Raw genomic sequence first — 15,912 nt, 5'->3', positions numbered from 1 at the left:
ATGACGATCCATTCAGAAGAATTTCGAGCCCAGAAGATCAGAGCTTTATGTCAGTATTAAAAATTTTGCTGGCATATTTGTGTGATGTATCTTAAAGTGTAACATGCGCTAAACAGATCAACATTATAAGTGAAAGCTTAGCTTCTCTTGTAGCTTGTTAATCTTCGAGACAAATATTATATGCGAAAGCTTTGTTTTTCTTGTAGCAACACTATGTATATTACTTTAAACCATTAACTTTTCCTGTTGGTGGAATTCGAATTTATACTTTCGTAATACAAAAATATGCAGTGTACATGTTGCTGCACATCAAAGATCACTCCAAAACATGTATTTTCCCCCTGAGTATGATTTTCTAAAGTGCTGGGAAATTCTACAATGCTGTACAAAACCATATCCTATCAAAGGATACGTTTTACAGATCTGAAGGAAAGTATACTGTGACTTAACGTGGCAAAAGTGTATTTTCACCCGGGAGAAAATGTATATTTAACCGGGAGATCCGGGAAAAATCCAGGAATTTTTTCCCCTTGTTTGCGTGTACACACTGTGACATAAATTAAGCACAATATTTCTGCAAATGTTACTACTGACTCTGTATGTCTCAAGGCAAAATAACAAGAGTGGTTACCTTACCAAGGAATTATTTGTCATATATTAGTGTTCAATTATTTTTTGACTTCCAGATACATTCTTTTGCTGTGATAAGCTCCATTCAAATTGATTGATCGAGTGGCAGTGGAAAGCAGTTTATTACAAATGTGTTCTCACACTCTACCAAAAGGTACAAATCTCAGAGCACTTGCATGTCTTAAAAGTAAACAACATACAGAAATATTTTAACAATGAAAGTAATAATTGCGGACATATGTGTACTAGAAATGGCCTTACTTTGAAGATAGTCATCACTAATGCAAATTATTTGTCAGTACACAGATTTGCAGCATTGGTCTCATTTCTTTTGTCAGACACCAGTAATTAACAGCTCACCTATGCTAGCGAGTATGTTGATTTTGATTAAAATTAACAGAGAATAAGGACACCGTTAAAAGTTGGAAAACATTTGCCTACTAATAATGAGAAATACTTCCTTCGAAATGCAGGCAGTCTCATTAAAACTATTTCACTCTTCATATATGAAAAGTCACATGAGCTGCTCCAGAGTTACTGCCCAGTAGTGAGAGTATATAAGGAAGCTGAGCAGGTCATTCAGTATTTAAAGAAGTATAAAAATTTAATAATCTTGACACATTTAACTGCTATAAGTATAAGGAATAGAAGAAAGAGCTACAGGAGAATGCAGGCTCAATAATAGAAATGAGAGAGGAGTAAGACATTTGAAAATCTCAAGGGGTGGTGGTGTGCATAGGGAAGGCCAGGAGACACAGGAAGGTATGTGTTGGATTATATCAGTCAGTCAGATATTAGATTGTAAGGCGTAGCCAGGTACAGATATAGGCTCTATCACAGCTGAAGAGGTCGGCAGAAGGAAGTGTTAACCCTCAGTTTGGTAATGATTAGCCTTATTGTGTTAACTCTTGTCTGTTTGTAGGCTCAACAAGCAAGTAACAAGTAAATTCACATGTACCACTAAAAGAAACTAACTCCCCCCCTCCCCTGTCTTTCGGCCTGGACACACTAATACTGTATGCATTCCTATCTAATTTGTAACAGTTTCCTTCTTCAAGCACAGATGTGGGTGACAATGATCATGATCCTAAAAAATATACCTCAGTGACCTCCTCTTCTGCTTTGATGTCTGTGGCTGATGAGAAGATGGTCATTGATTTTGCAGATGCTCATCCAAAATAGATTAAAATTGAGGTTCCCAATTTGGAAATCAAAAGATTATCTTGAAATTTGAAGGAAGGAAATAGAACAATGTGGAACTAAATGATAACATTGCATTCAACTACTCTGAAACATGGGAAAGATTTCAGGATGCACGATACAGTTGTGAACAAATAGCTATGAGAAAATTGCAGTGGACAGTGGCATCCACATTGCCATATTTGTGTCAGAAAAATTACAGTTTATTGCTAGTGATACCTAGGTAAAAAGCTTCAAATGTTAACATTCTGTAGAGAAATATCGCCAAATACATCAGCAAAAATGATGTTACAACTTTGGGAGAAACTGTCGTAGCAGCAGAGAAGTAAAAAACTGTGGAAGTGGCAGAAAAACTTGTATACAGACAAGGCACTCAGTGCCAAGCCACAGTCCTGATTATATAATTAACATTGACCAGATTGGATGCCAGTATGAATCAACATTTAACAGGTCACTTTATCACAAAGCCGCAAAGAGCATTTTGGTGAAAAAATCTCAACCTTTACAAAACCACCCACTCTTGCACAGCATAGCACAGTATAGTTTAACTGCTTCAGGGGACCTGTTATCCCTTGTATTTTTATCTATGCAGGAACTCGCCAATAAATTTGGTCCTCAAGTTGCTGGCACTGTACTGACATTAAAAGAAGACCATAATAATGTTTCATTGTGCAAAATCAAACAAAGGAAAATCCAGGATGGCGTGACGATAATGTTATGAAAACAATAGATAGCTACTCAGCATATAGATGAGCTGTTGAGAGACAGACAGGCACAACAAAAAGACTGCTACACATTTCAGCTTTCAGTCAAAAGGCTTTCTTCTGAAGTAGAAAATGCACACACATTCGCAGAAGCACAACTCTCTCTCATGACTTCTGCCTCTGTCCACTGAGGCTGAGCTGCAATCTGATTGGAGGAAACAATCTGTTGGCGGTGAGACTGGGGTGTCGAGATGGAGGAAGGATGTAGTGCTGCTTGTGGGAGCATGCAGCAGCATGGTGGGGACAGAGATGGCTGCTAAGTGGAATCAGGAGGTTGAGGGGAGGGGTGGGCGTGGGGGTGGGGTGGGGGTGGGGGTGGGGGTGGGGGTGAGGGTAGCAGAAATAGCTGTAGGTCCATTGGTGGAATAGAAGGCTGTGTGGTATTGGAGTGGGAGCAGGGAAGGGGATAGGTGGGTGAACGACAGGTTCATTCCATTATACACATGATGGTTGTCCATATTCACAACTATGAATACATTTCATGTGTAGTTGTTGTAGTGAAGGCTGAGACAAAGGGGGGAGGGGGGTTATGGGAATGTAGGATGCATTGCACGAAGAGTTCCCACCTGCGCAATTCAGAAAAGTTGATGTTGAAAAGAAGGATCCAGATGGCGCAGGCTGTCATTGAAGTCAAGCACCTTGTGTTGGGCAACTGGTTAGTCCAGCTGTCTCATGCCATAGTTTGGCGGTGGCCATTTATGTGGACAGAATGCCTGTTGGTTGTCATACCTGCGAAGAAACCATCACAATGGTTGCAGCTTAGTTTGTAGATTGCATGACTGCTTTCATAGTTAGCCCTACCTTTGATGGAACCAGTGATGATCGTGATCGGACTTGAGCTGCTACTGGCAGGAGGATGTTACGGGATAAGTGTTGAATTTAGGTCTATTGCAGGGATGTGAGCCATGAGGCAAAGAGTTGGGAGTAGGGATGGAGTTGGGATGGGCAAGGATATTGTTTAAGTTTCATTGGTGACGGAATACCACTGCAGGAGGCCAGGGAAATAATGTGGGTAGGATATGCCTCATTTCAGGGCACACTGACAGGTATTCAAAACCCATGCAGAGAATGTGATTCATGTGCTCAAGTGCTGGGTGGTACTGAGTCATGCAGGAAGTGCTCTTTTGTGGCTAGATGGTAGGAATGTGGGGGATGCTTGGTGATGGGAGAGACTAGGCATAGGAGATCTGTTTCTATATGAGATTGGGAGGCTAATTTTGGTGTGTGAAGACCATGAGTATATTTGGAGAGGGACTGCTGATCGCTACAAATGCAGTGTCCATAGGTGACTTAACTGTATGGAAGGGACTTCTTGATAAGTAATTGGTAGCAGCTGTTAAACTGGAGGTGTTGCTGGTGGTTAGTAGGTTTTATATGGACAGAGGTACTGATGTAGGTGTCTTTTAGTTGGAGGTTAACGTTGAGGTAGGTGGTTGATGGAGTTGATAAGGACCAGGTGAAGTGAATGGAGGACACCCTACCCACATTTCTCCAGAAGTTCAACATCATCTCCTCCATGCACTTCATTTGGTCCTCCTCAACCCAACAAGGCACCTTCCTTGATGTTGACCTCTACTTCAAAGATGGCTACATGAGTATCTCTGTCCATATAAAATCTATTAACCACCAGCACATCTTCATTTCGAAAACTGCTACCCATTCCATACCAAGAAGTCCCTTTCATACAGCCTAGCGACCCATAGCTATCGCATCTGTAGTGATGAGCAGTCCTTCCCCAAATGTACCAAGGGCCTCACTGAGGCCTTCACAGACTGTAATTGCCCTTCCAACCTTGTACAGAACTCCTGTGCCTTATCTCTCCAGTTACCTACCATGTCCCAGATTTGCACCATGTGGTCACAAAGGAGCACTCCCTTCGTGACTCAGTACCACTGAGGGCTGGAGCAACTAAATCATATTATCTGTCAGGGACCACTTGTTATGTCCTGAAATGAGGAATATATTACCCACCCCTTGCCACTTTTCCCACAGCGGTATTCGGCGGCAACCTACCAAACCTATGTGATATCCTTGTCTGTCCCTGTTCTGCCCCCTCCTGCGAACCCCTTTCCCCACTTCTCATATCCCTGCAACAGACCCGTCCCATACATCCTCCTACTTCAATCAGTCCACAGCTAAGCCAACCAGTTGCTGAGGATGCTTCCCAACACAATGTTGTTCATTTTAGTGACTGCTTCACAGCCTGTGCCATCTGGATTCTTCCTACAAACATGAGCTTTTCTGAATTGCACAGGTTGGAAATCTTCCTGCAATCCGTTGCACGTTCCTCTAATCCCCTCGCCACACCTCACGAGTCCCAGTCCTGCACCCACCTATTCCCTTCCCTGATCTCACTCGAGCACAACACAGTCTTCTATTCCACCAATTAACTTTTTATTCTTTTCCCCTTGTCTACTTTTCTCCTTTGCCCCCCCCCCCCCCCCCCCCTCTCCTGATACCACTCAAACCTCCTGACAGCACCTAGCAGTGCTAACTTTCCCTACCATGTCCCTGCAAGCTGTCACAAGGGTACTACCCACTCCCACCTTCCTTCCCTGCTATCCCTTCCCTGTCCCTGTGTCGTCCTTACCCCCACCACTCACTGATTGCTTCTCCCATCAGACACAGTTGCTTACAGTCCTGCTTCAGTTGCCAGAGGCAGTGGTCATGTGTATATGAGTATATGAGTTGTGCTTGCTTGCATGTCTTTTCATTATGCCTATCTGTGACTCAACCTCTTCTCCATGTGGTGAGTAGCAATCTATCCTTTTTGTAATATTGTAGAATATCGTTGTTACTTTCTCCAAGTCAGGAAAACTAACAAAAGAGTTTTATGCAAAATTCTTGGAAACAGCATTAAAGCCATACATTGCTACAATAAATTCCTTCTGTTGCTGGATTTGTGGGGAGACCAATCAGATTTGACATTGTGTGATGAGACATTCATCAATGAGGAAGACAAAGTAATGTGTGCTATGAAGATTGTTGCACCCAAATGTACTCTTTTGGTTCACCTCTACGAAGTATATTTTTGTTGCAAAGTCAAAAATGTATTTGAAGATTACAAAGTGCCCCTGAATTTCCACAGTCACTGTGAGAATTATCATCAAGGGAAGATGCAATTTAATTGTGTTTGATCGTGCCACATCAATTCAGTGCTGCTTTTTTCTCCTCAGCAATACGAATTGCTTCGTATGCATCAAAATAGAGAGAAGAAAAATCTTCATTTGAAAATTTCAATGAAGTGTGCTTTCCACTGAAGCATATATGTTTTTGCTCAAAACTGCTTTCATAAAATGTGGATAATGTGAACAATACTTGTTTTAAATATTTATTTAGTGATTATCACCCAAAAAATGTAATATATCTTCTAGTTATAAATAAAAAGAAGATAATTGCTTGAATTTTCGGAATTCTTTCATTCAAAACATCATCCATTTAAGTAAATTAATTAAGGAAATTAAAGTAATCTTAACTGAATTAAATATATTAATTATACTGATATAAATTGAATTGTTAAACATTTAACTTAATATTTAGTACTTTAATTTAGCAAGGAATGAAAAAATGGAGGGTATCTACGGGAATTGAAGCCTAGCAGGTTCTTGACCACTGACTTGAAAATTATTGGGGGATATCCTTCACACTCGTTAGAGGGAGCTGTATCTTTTCGTATGGCCTGCTCGGATGAGAGAAGCATGCTGTTTGAGCCATATTGTTGATTACCATCCTGTGCCCTTCCCTTGCCAGATGTACCAAATTGTAGAGAAATGCTACTTAGCCTTGCGGGTGATACTATGGACAGTGACTCTTTGTACATAAAGATTACCTGGCTGTCACAAGCATATATTTCAAATTATGGAAACTGAACTCCAAAACCAGAGAAACTGAAATATGTCCCTACACGTAACACAGAAAAGCTTTGATTTGACATTACAAACATGACTAAATAGTGTCATTATTCAATATAGCAGTGGCGTGTGTCCCATACAAATAAATAAATAGGATCACCAGTAAGATTAATTCTTGCTTTGTGGTCAAAGTGGTGTACAAGGGTAAGTCCGAGTTGCACGATATGTAGCAGCTTTCTTTTTGTGTTTCTTTCATTTTGGGCAGATTCTTCTTAACACATGGAAAAACTTGCTTCTTTGTCAGACTTTGATATCATTTGCTTGATTTCTCCATTAAAGTTTGTTGTTTGTACATTTATATTTGAAACATTGTGTATTTATGCCCAATCTACTTCTTTTTGTTATAATATGACTGCTTGTGATTTGATGGGAATGTATAGGTCCATTATTACAGTGTGACAGAGATTCTTTCTTTCCGTAGTTTGAGCAAACTGAGCGCCGTAGACGAGAAGAACGCGAGCAGAAACAGCGTGAGCGTATGAAAGAAAAGGAAGGAGCTGGTATACGGCGAGAAGTTTGGATTCATCCAGAAGGACGTCGTCGTCGTGTCCATGTGACTACTTCTGCAGGCAATAGTTGTGGTCTTGTACCTGACAGTGAGGAAGAGGAACTTGCTGCGCTTTCTAGTGTTGAGGTTAGCTAATCATGATTTATTTGAATCCTGCCTCAGGCATGGATGTGTGTGATGTCCTTAGGTTAGTTAGGTTTAAGTAGTTCCAAGTTCTGGGGGACTGGTGACCACAGATGTTAAGTCCCATAGTGCTCAGAGCCAGAGCCATGATATATTTCATAACCATTTCCTGACCCAGATGTAGACAATACAACGAATAAATAAAATGCTCATAGTATTCTACAACCTAGCAATTTATTTTAGTTTGGTAACTAAATTATATACAGGATAATGAGAAATAATTTATCTTGCATGCCATTTTCATGTTGACTTTGCAGCCTATAAGTATTTTCATTAATGTGTATACACTGCCTGGCAAAAATGTGAAGCACCCAGAAGACGTGGTTGGATGTCAGTGTAACTCCATACATGTATGCACCATCAGCGAATATGTAAATGAATTGAGTTGCAGTCCTCTGTGACATGTAAAATGGCAAGTGCTTTAGTTTTACTCATATTTAGTGTTGTTACCAGACCTGGTATGGTATATAAAAAAAAGGGACTAACAGCATCAGATTGAGGGATCACTGTAAAGGACAGTGGAGATACGCACACTTGTGTGAGACAGTGTTGTCAGCACTTGACCGTGTGAAAGGGGTATCATTGTGGATCTTAATTTGACCAGCTGGTCGAATTGTGCAATATCCTGGTTTGTGGGGCATTTGGATGAGACAGTGGCCTGGGTAATGCATAATGTGTTGTCAAGGTTCCAGTTGGCCACTTCTGACCACAACAGTGGAGGGTCACTGTATTGTGCACCGTGCAAGTTGTAACCCCTTCAAATGTGTGTCAGCTGTCCGAGAACAAGTAATAAGCTCTGTGTTACATCCATATCATCCTGCACCATTGGTCAGCAACTAGCAGCAGGTGGACTAGGGCATTACTGTTCCATATTCTTAGGCTGGTGATAGCACAGCACAAACGATTGTGTTTGGTGTGGTTCTGTGACTGTGAAGTGTAGACTGCTGATGAATGATACTGCATTGTGTTCAACAATGAATTGCAGTTCTTCACTACCGCGGCAGACCATAATCAACAAGCAAGGCAGCGACGTGTGGAAAAGTCCCATTCATCCAAAGTTTTGGAGCGGCACTGTTGGTATCATGGTGTGGGGAGCTACTTGGCTGTATGAGTAAAAAAGGAGAACATTCCCTGGAGATGATTCTCAGAGCAAAAGAACATTCTCTAAGAAAGTTCACAACTTCATGTGAATAAAAAATTCGAAACACATTCTGTAACCAGAAGTATCTTTCCCACTATCTCCTATCCTTCTTGAGAAAGTTCCTGGTATGTGTTGAGTGCCACATATGGCATAGGACACATGTGTAATCTTACATTTCAGTCAACTCACTCAAACAGGCAAACTATACAATGTGCAGCTATGGAATTGGCATCACTGTGTCCTTTAAGCGTTGCACTATGTTTTGATTTTAGTTTTGTGTGAGGTACCAAGTTATTAAGACAATATACTGTACAGACAGTTAACAAAAATGTTTTATCTGCTGAAGTTACTGAATTTTTGACATGCAGGAAACTTTGTTATTGAAGTTAAATGAACATATTATGTGAATGAAATCTTTAAGAGTACATAACTTTTTCTTCTACTCCAAACCAGAATTCTGTTATAGTCAACTACTAAGCAGTTGCTCATGTGGTTTTGTTGGAAGAAACAGAAGGTAGGTTTGTAGTTACTGGTTCCTTAATTTTTCTGATCTGCCTGCGCATTTCCAACATAACAGAAAATAAGATTTGTGCTTTGGAAAAATGTATCTTAAATAGGCCAACCAGTAAGGGGGAATGATTAAAAGTAATAGAAAAAAACATTATCTCAGTATTGCAGCAAAATTTATTTTATGTGAGACAGACTGAATTCCTGAGATGAAGCTCATTTGTAGTTAGTCACTGATACGGCATTATTAAAATTTCAAAATCTACGACATTATAATTTTATTATGTAGCTACTTACAGTTGTAAACTACACACTCCAAGCAACAGCTAAAACTGCATATGTTTCACTTCTGTGGTGATAATGCAAAAACTCCACTGACTTCACAGTCATCTGTGTGACAGATGCTTAAAGCATCACTGTCACTGTAGTTGTCTAATGAAAGAATCATCTCCTCCATTGAATTTTCCAAAACAGCTTCATTCTGCCATGCTGAAGTCTACTGTAGACCCTCTCACGAGGCATTTGTGAAGTCTGGAATTTTGTCCTTAACCATGGTGAGATGCCATACCCTTAATCTCCTAAAATAAAAAGCATTATACTGGCTCTATCTTAGTATCTGGCATCTATATATCCTAGACTCAAGCACAGACCCAGGCCTTGAAGCATTAACATTAGTAAAAATTTCATTACTATCACATGTGCCTGCACATTGATACTAGAAAGGACCTTTCAGTTAATATATTTGTCTCCATGTTTTGTGATTGGTATGTGTTTACAATTGAGAACCCCAGCACACATGGAAACTGACGCCTTGAGTGCCATTTAAGTATTACTGTTTCTAGTTCTCCAACATTTCTGGGAAATGGTATCTAAAGAAGTGCTTTTTGGGTAGCATAGTGAACATCTATAAATGTAAATGACACAATTGCCTGGTGTATACCTAAACATTCTCCTACACCAGTCTAAAAACCTGGGTCTGCTAAGTAGCAGAGCAAAAATGTTTTCATTTTCACTTCTTCAAAGTCATGCCCCCTTTCTTTCATAATTTTTGGGAAAGAAATTATTTGAAAGCCAAATAATGTTTTTGCTGTTAAACCTGTGTATTATAAACTATTACAGTTCCTCTTGTCATCATGTCTTCGGCCCTACATATGTCCTTTTTTGCCTTTAGAACAACATAAATTCTCCCATTTTTACTAAAAATCTCAACAGAATTTACTCAACTTGAAGTAAGCTGTGAAGTCCATTGGGAAAATGGAAAATGTTCTCTACTTTTGAGAAATTTCTCTAGGTTTTTTCATATGAAATCTGAGAATGTTCTCCACTTCTTTAGATTTTTTCGTATGAAATCGGAGAAGCTATTTGTGCTGAGCCACTGCCCCACACCCTTTTACTCAAGCTGACAACATTTCTGGTGAAAGATGTTTCCTGACACTCTTACCTCATGAAAACCTGAGAATTTTCTCTGAAAATAAAGTGCAATATCCGTTTTATTTGTATGACCCATTGATTATGACTTCAGGTTAGTGATTGAGGGAACTCTGATCGCTCACTGGTATGTCTCAGACAACCTATATCTGTCTTGTGTTACCTCTCAGCCATTTTTCAACATAGCAATGCTCTCCACACATGACACATGTGTCTATGAACTTTGTGCATGATGGTGAAGTATTCCTGTGGCCCAAGGTCCCAAGATCTGTCACCGATATGACATGATTGGCACCAGCTCAGATGTCAAGTCCATCCCAGTGCTAGTATCCAGGATATAAAGGACCAATTACAACAATTGTGGGCTGGCTTGCCTCATGAGAGGATACACTACTTCATGACACACTTCCCTACTGAATCATCACATTCATCCAGACTGGAGGGGCTATAATGTCATACTGATAATTGGGCTCATACTGCCAATTCTTTCTCAGTTTGAGTCAGTATCGTAATAACTTCACATACCCCTCAGTCCGTGAATTTCAATTTTGTTTCTTCCTCTTCCTCCTCCACCTCCTCTTCTGGGTGCTTCACTCTTTTTGTAAGGCAGCATATATTCTTCTAGAAGCTACCAGGATAACAAGAAGATACAGAGCAGAAATGGTACATGTTGTTGCCACGTTACTGAACTGTACAGTCTACAGTTTGCGTCTGCAGCTAATTTGTAATGTTACCTACTAGTTTATTCTGATGTTGAGGTGACTGCTGCAGAATGTCTCAATCTCTTTGTCTAATAGCATTTAGTTCCATATACATATTAATGTGTAATAATTTAAATTCAATTGATGAAAATGCTTCCAAAGGATCAAAATAGTTATATTCAGAAACACAGCACATTTGTTAGGTGATAACATCGATCATTCATGTGCTGCAGGTGTCATCTGTTTGTGTAGTGAAAGATGATATGCTGTAATGAACTGAATAATAGTTTGTTTCATATTCATCCATAGAATTGTATAAATTTAAACGACATAAAATGGGAGAGAATTTCAACTTGAAAAGACAATGTTTTAGAGCAGGGCTTCCCAACCTGTGGTCCGTGGACCCCTTAGGGGTCCGCCGGCTCTTTCTAGGGGGTCCGCGGCCAGCTTTCACCAAATTGTGTAAAATTATGAGTAAAATTATTGAATAAAAATTCATCACAATAATTTTTTTTTTGTGTGTGTGTGTGTGTGTGTGTGTGTGTGTGAGTACTTTTACTTCAGGTCGTATCCCCAAGCAGCCTTTGCGGTTCCTAAGTGAGAACGTATACACAGTTTAGTGCCGGAGAATGCGGCTTCTCTGATCGACTGTTTTGCAACAATATGGGGATTGTTTGTGCGCCGGCTCACGGCGCTAGATGCGCTGAAATCTTTTATGCATGCGACCAATCACAGCGCTCGCTGGCACGTATGCGGCGCCAGGCATCATTAAATGTTAAACTTGCCTTGTCAGTGCACTACCTATTTCATAAGCCGATTTTTGGCCAGTTTATTACTTCTAACATGAATCGGTGGCTGAAGTCAGGATCACTGAAGAAGGGTGCAGTTTCTCCATCGCCTTCACAAGGGAAGTTTCCAGTTGAAATGAATGAGGAGGGAGGATGATCAAAGGAAGACTTTACATACATTTGAACATTTTTCTTCGGATTTCACGCGAAAACGCACGCACACACGCGCGCGCACACACACACACACACACACACACACACACACACACACACGACTGTTACGAAATATGCATGCTCCTTACATAACAGTAGCCAAATAGTGGAAGTGAACAGACCATAAGCGACAGCTTGTCAACAGCGAACAGTTTGGACGTGACGTTGATTGCTCTTGGAGGAAGACAGGTCCATCGTGTGAAATTTCAATTACCTAGTAATTTTAATCAAGATATAGTGTGTTGAACAAAGGGAGTAAATCCACTAGTAAGTGTCTGGATACAGTGAGAATTCCAATTGGTTCGTTAATTTCAAGTTGTTTTCATTCATCTCTAAACACAAGACTGTTGATACTTCGAGGGGGGGGGGGGGAGGGGGGTCGGTCATTGGGAACATGGCACCTGCATTAAGATGCTTTCAGTTCCCATGGGTTTCGCACTGAAGTTTGGAGTTATTGTGCTCTTGACTGACTAGGGGCCCGTCATGGATTTTCGACTGAAGAAGGGGTCCGCCAGCTGAAAAGGTTGGGATGCCCTGTTTTAGAGTATTAATAGTTTATCTATGCATATTGGAGGCTACCATGGAGAACAGTGTGCAGTGTGGTGTGGCATACATGGCTCAAGGATAATAATGAGGAAAAACCAATCTTCATGTTTTGGGTGTACCAGCGATTGCCACTGAGAGCCCATTAGTATGATATAAGTGGTTTTGAGACCATTGAATGTGGAACAGTAATGATTGTGAAGCAAATGAAATTTCCAAGAATAGTTCATAACTTTCATGACTTTCGTCACTTGTATTGACTACGGAGAATCAAGTACAGTACTCGTAATTTTAGATGATTTTATTCTTTCTTCTTTTAAGAAAACAGTGTCATTAGATTATTCAAATTGGGATTGTGCCTCAGATTATGTTAGTTATAATGAACAAAATGCTGTAGTGCTAAGTAGACAGATAAACTCAGTTTGCCATTAATGTGTTTCAGGTTAACAAGAGATTTGTTATTAGTTACCTGAATGTGCAAGGAAAACTTTTCACCAAAGTTGGGTGAGTCTGAGAAGCTCTTTTTTTTTAATTGCGAAAAATTATTGTTAAGTTGTACAAATTTAGATTTCACTTCACAGTTTAAAATAGTTGACAATTAATGTAGTAGTGAGTACTTATGTGTAGCTTATTTTGGATACACCTTTCAGGTAGTATATGTGATAAACAGTTTACCCGGTTGTGCGTGCGTGCGCTTTGTGTGTGTGTGTGTGTGTGTGTGTGTGTGTGTGTGTGTGAATATTCCCAAACTCTTAATGCCTTTTTCAACCTCTATTGTGAAGTGTATGTAATGCGTTATGATACTATCTTCTTTGGGTAAACACCCATCAAGTAATTTCATTGTGCTTTAACAAGCGTTAAATTTAGTATGTTAAAAATGTCTTTGCCACCACGTGAATGGAAAATACAATCATTGTATATCATGGAAGAACTTGCCTAGTTATTAGGAATATAGCTATACTAAATAGCAAACACTTCCTAATGTTCTGCAGTATTATATATATTTAAGCTCTAAGCCAGTTCATGATCAAATAAACATAATTTTACAGAACATTAGGATGAATTTCCTATTCAATATTGTTATCATGTTCAGTCAAGCATGATGGAAAATTCGGTAAATGTTATAAGGAATACAGCTAATTTTTTCTCTGCCACAAAATAGTTAGAGTAGAATAATGTTCCACTGGTTTTAAGCATCTTCTACTTCCTTGGTAGACTGTCACCTCTTTCTCCATCAGATTATGTACCAGCTGCCAAGATAGCTGCGCTTCATAAACTTTCTGAAAGTATATACCTGTCAGCATTTTACGTAGGGAGTTAGTGTGTCGGAGGTTGTTACGCTATCTGCTGACAGCGGGTTTACACTGCTGCTAAAAAGTGAAGGCCTTCTCGTCATCAGTTCATCTTCAGTGCTGATTTCTCTTCTGTCAATATTATTAATTGTTAATTACTCTGCTATCGATTTCTGCTTTTTCTTAGTATGAGGGCTATCCACAAAGTACAGGGCTATTACAAATGATTGAAGCGATTTCATAAATTCACTGTAGCTCCATTCATTGACATATGGTCACGACACACTACAGATACGTAGAAAAACTCATAAAGTTTTGTTCGGCTGAAGCCGCACTTCAGGTTTATGCCGCAGAGCGCTCGAGAGCGCAGTGAGACGAAATGGCGACAGGAGCCGAGAAAGCGTATGTCGTGCTTGAAATGCACTCACATCGGTCAGTCATAACAGTGCAACGACACTTCAGGACGAAGTTCAAGAAAGATCCACCAACTGCTAACTCCATTCGGCGATGGTATGCGCAGTTTAAAGCTTCTGGATGCCTCTGTAAGGGGAAATCAACGGGTCGGCCTGCAGTGAGCGAAGAAACGATTGAACGCGTGCGGGCAAGTTTCGCGCGTAGCCCGCGGAACTCGACGAATAAAGCAAGCAGGGAGCTAAACGTACCACAGCCGACAGTTTGGAAAATCTTACGGAAAAGGCTAAAGCAGAAGCCTTACCATTTACAATTGCTACAAGCCCTGACACCCAATGACAAAGTCAAACGCTTTGAATTTTCGGCGCGGTTGCACCAGCTCATGGAAGAGGATGCGTTCAGTGCGAAACTTGTTTACAGTGATGAAGCAACATTTTTTCTTAATGGTGAAGTGAACAGACACAATGTGCGAATCTGGGCGGTAGAGAATCCTCACGCATTCGTGCAGCAAATTCGCAATTCACCAAAAGTTAACGTGTTTTGTGCAATCTCACGGTTTAAAGTTTACGGCCCATTTTTCTTCTGCGAAAAAAACGTTACAGGACACGTGTATCTGGACATGCTGGAAAATTGGCTCATGCCACAACTGGAGACCGACAGCGCCGACTTCATCTTTCAACAGGATGGCACTTCCATCATGATGTTCGGCATTTCTTAAACAGGAGATTGGAAAACCGATGGATAGGTCGTGGTGGAGATCATGATCAGCAATTCATGTCATGGCCTCCATGCTCTTTCTTTCTGTGGGGTTATGTGAAAGATTCAGTGTTTAAACCTCCTCTACCAAGAAACGTGCCAGAACTGCGAGCTCGCATCAACGATGCTTTCGAACTCATTGATGGGGACATGCTGCGCCGAGTGTGGGAGGAACTTGATAATCGGCTTGATGTCTGCCGAATCACTAAAGGGGCACATATCGAACATTTGTGAATGCCTAAAAAAACTTTTTGAGTTTTTGTATGTGTGTGCAAAGCATTGTGAAAATATCTCAAATAATAAAGTTATTGTAGAGCTGTGAAATCGCTTCAATCGTTTGTAATAACCCTGTACATTATGTTTTGGAATTAAAAATAAATAAAGTATTGGAAATTTGTTTTATTATATACAGATGAAAGCCACACTTAAATACTACTTTTCTACATAGTTGCCATTTAAATTAAGGCACTTATCGTTGCGATGGACGAGCTTGGAAATCCCTTCGTCGTAAAATTCGGCCGCCTGCGCCTTCAACCACGTGGTTACCTCTTCTTGAAGCTGTGCATCGTCATCAAAACGCTGCATAGCCAACCACTTCTTCATTGCTGGGAATAAGTGGAAGTCGCTCGGTGCCAGGTCGGGACTGTACGGCGGTTGAGGAAACAACTCCCACTTAAAAGATTTGAGAACTTCACGAGTGGCCTTTGCCGTGTGGGCCCGGGCATTGTCGTGAATCAGCAAGATCTTCGAGCTCAACTTTCCCCTGTGCTTGTTTTGTATTGCTCTTCTGAGATTGTGCAGAGTTTGGCAATACCTTTGAGAATTTATTGAAGTGCCTCTTTCCAGGAAACCCACAAAAATCACACCTTTTCTGTCCCAAAAGAGGTAACCACGTGGTTGAAGGCGCAGGCGGCCGAATTTTACGACGAAGGAATT

General features: G+C 40.5%; 1 protein-coding gene across 1 annotated transcript in view; it reads left to right on the top strand.

Annotated features, from left to right (window-relative positions):
* Positions 1–15,912, top strand: part of LOC126472131 (telomerase-binding protein EST1A) — a 353,124-nt gene that overhangs the window by 204,561 nt on the left and 132,651 nt on the right. The window contains exons 12-13 of the mRNA XM_050099913.1: positions 6,927–7,139; positions 12,960–13,021. Coding sequence (XP_049955870.1) covers positions 6,927–7,139; positions 12,960–13,021 — 275 coding nt within the window. The remainder of the gene's footprint in view (positions 1–6,926; positions 7,140–12,959; positions 13,022–15,912) is intronic.

Source organism: Schistocerca serialis, chromosome 1 (genome assembly GCF_023864345.2).
Source record: "Schistocerca serialis cubense isolate TAMUIC-IGC-003099 chromosome 1, iqSchSeri2.2, whole genome shotgun sequence".
Taxonomy (NCBI): domain Eukaryota; kingdom Metazoa; phylum Arthropoda; class Insecta; order Orthoptera; family Acrididae; genus Schistocerca; species Schistocerca serialis.
The sequence above is the reverse complement of the archived record's forward strand: the minus strand, read 5'-3'. Positions and strand labels throughout refer to the sequence as shown.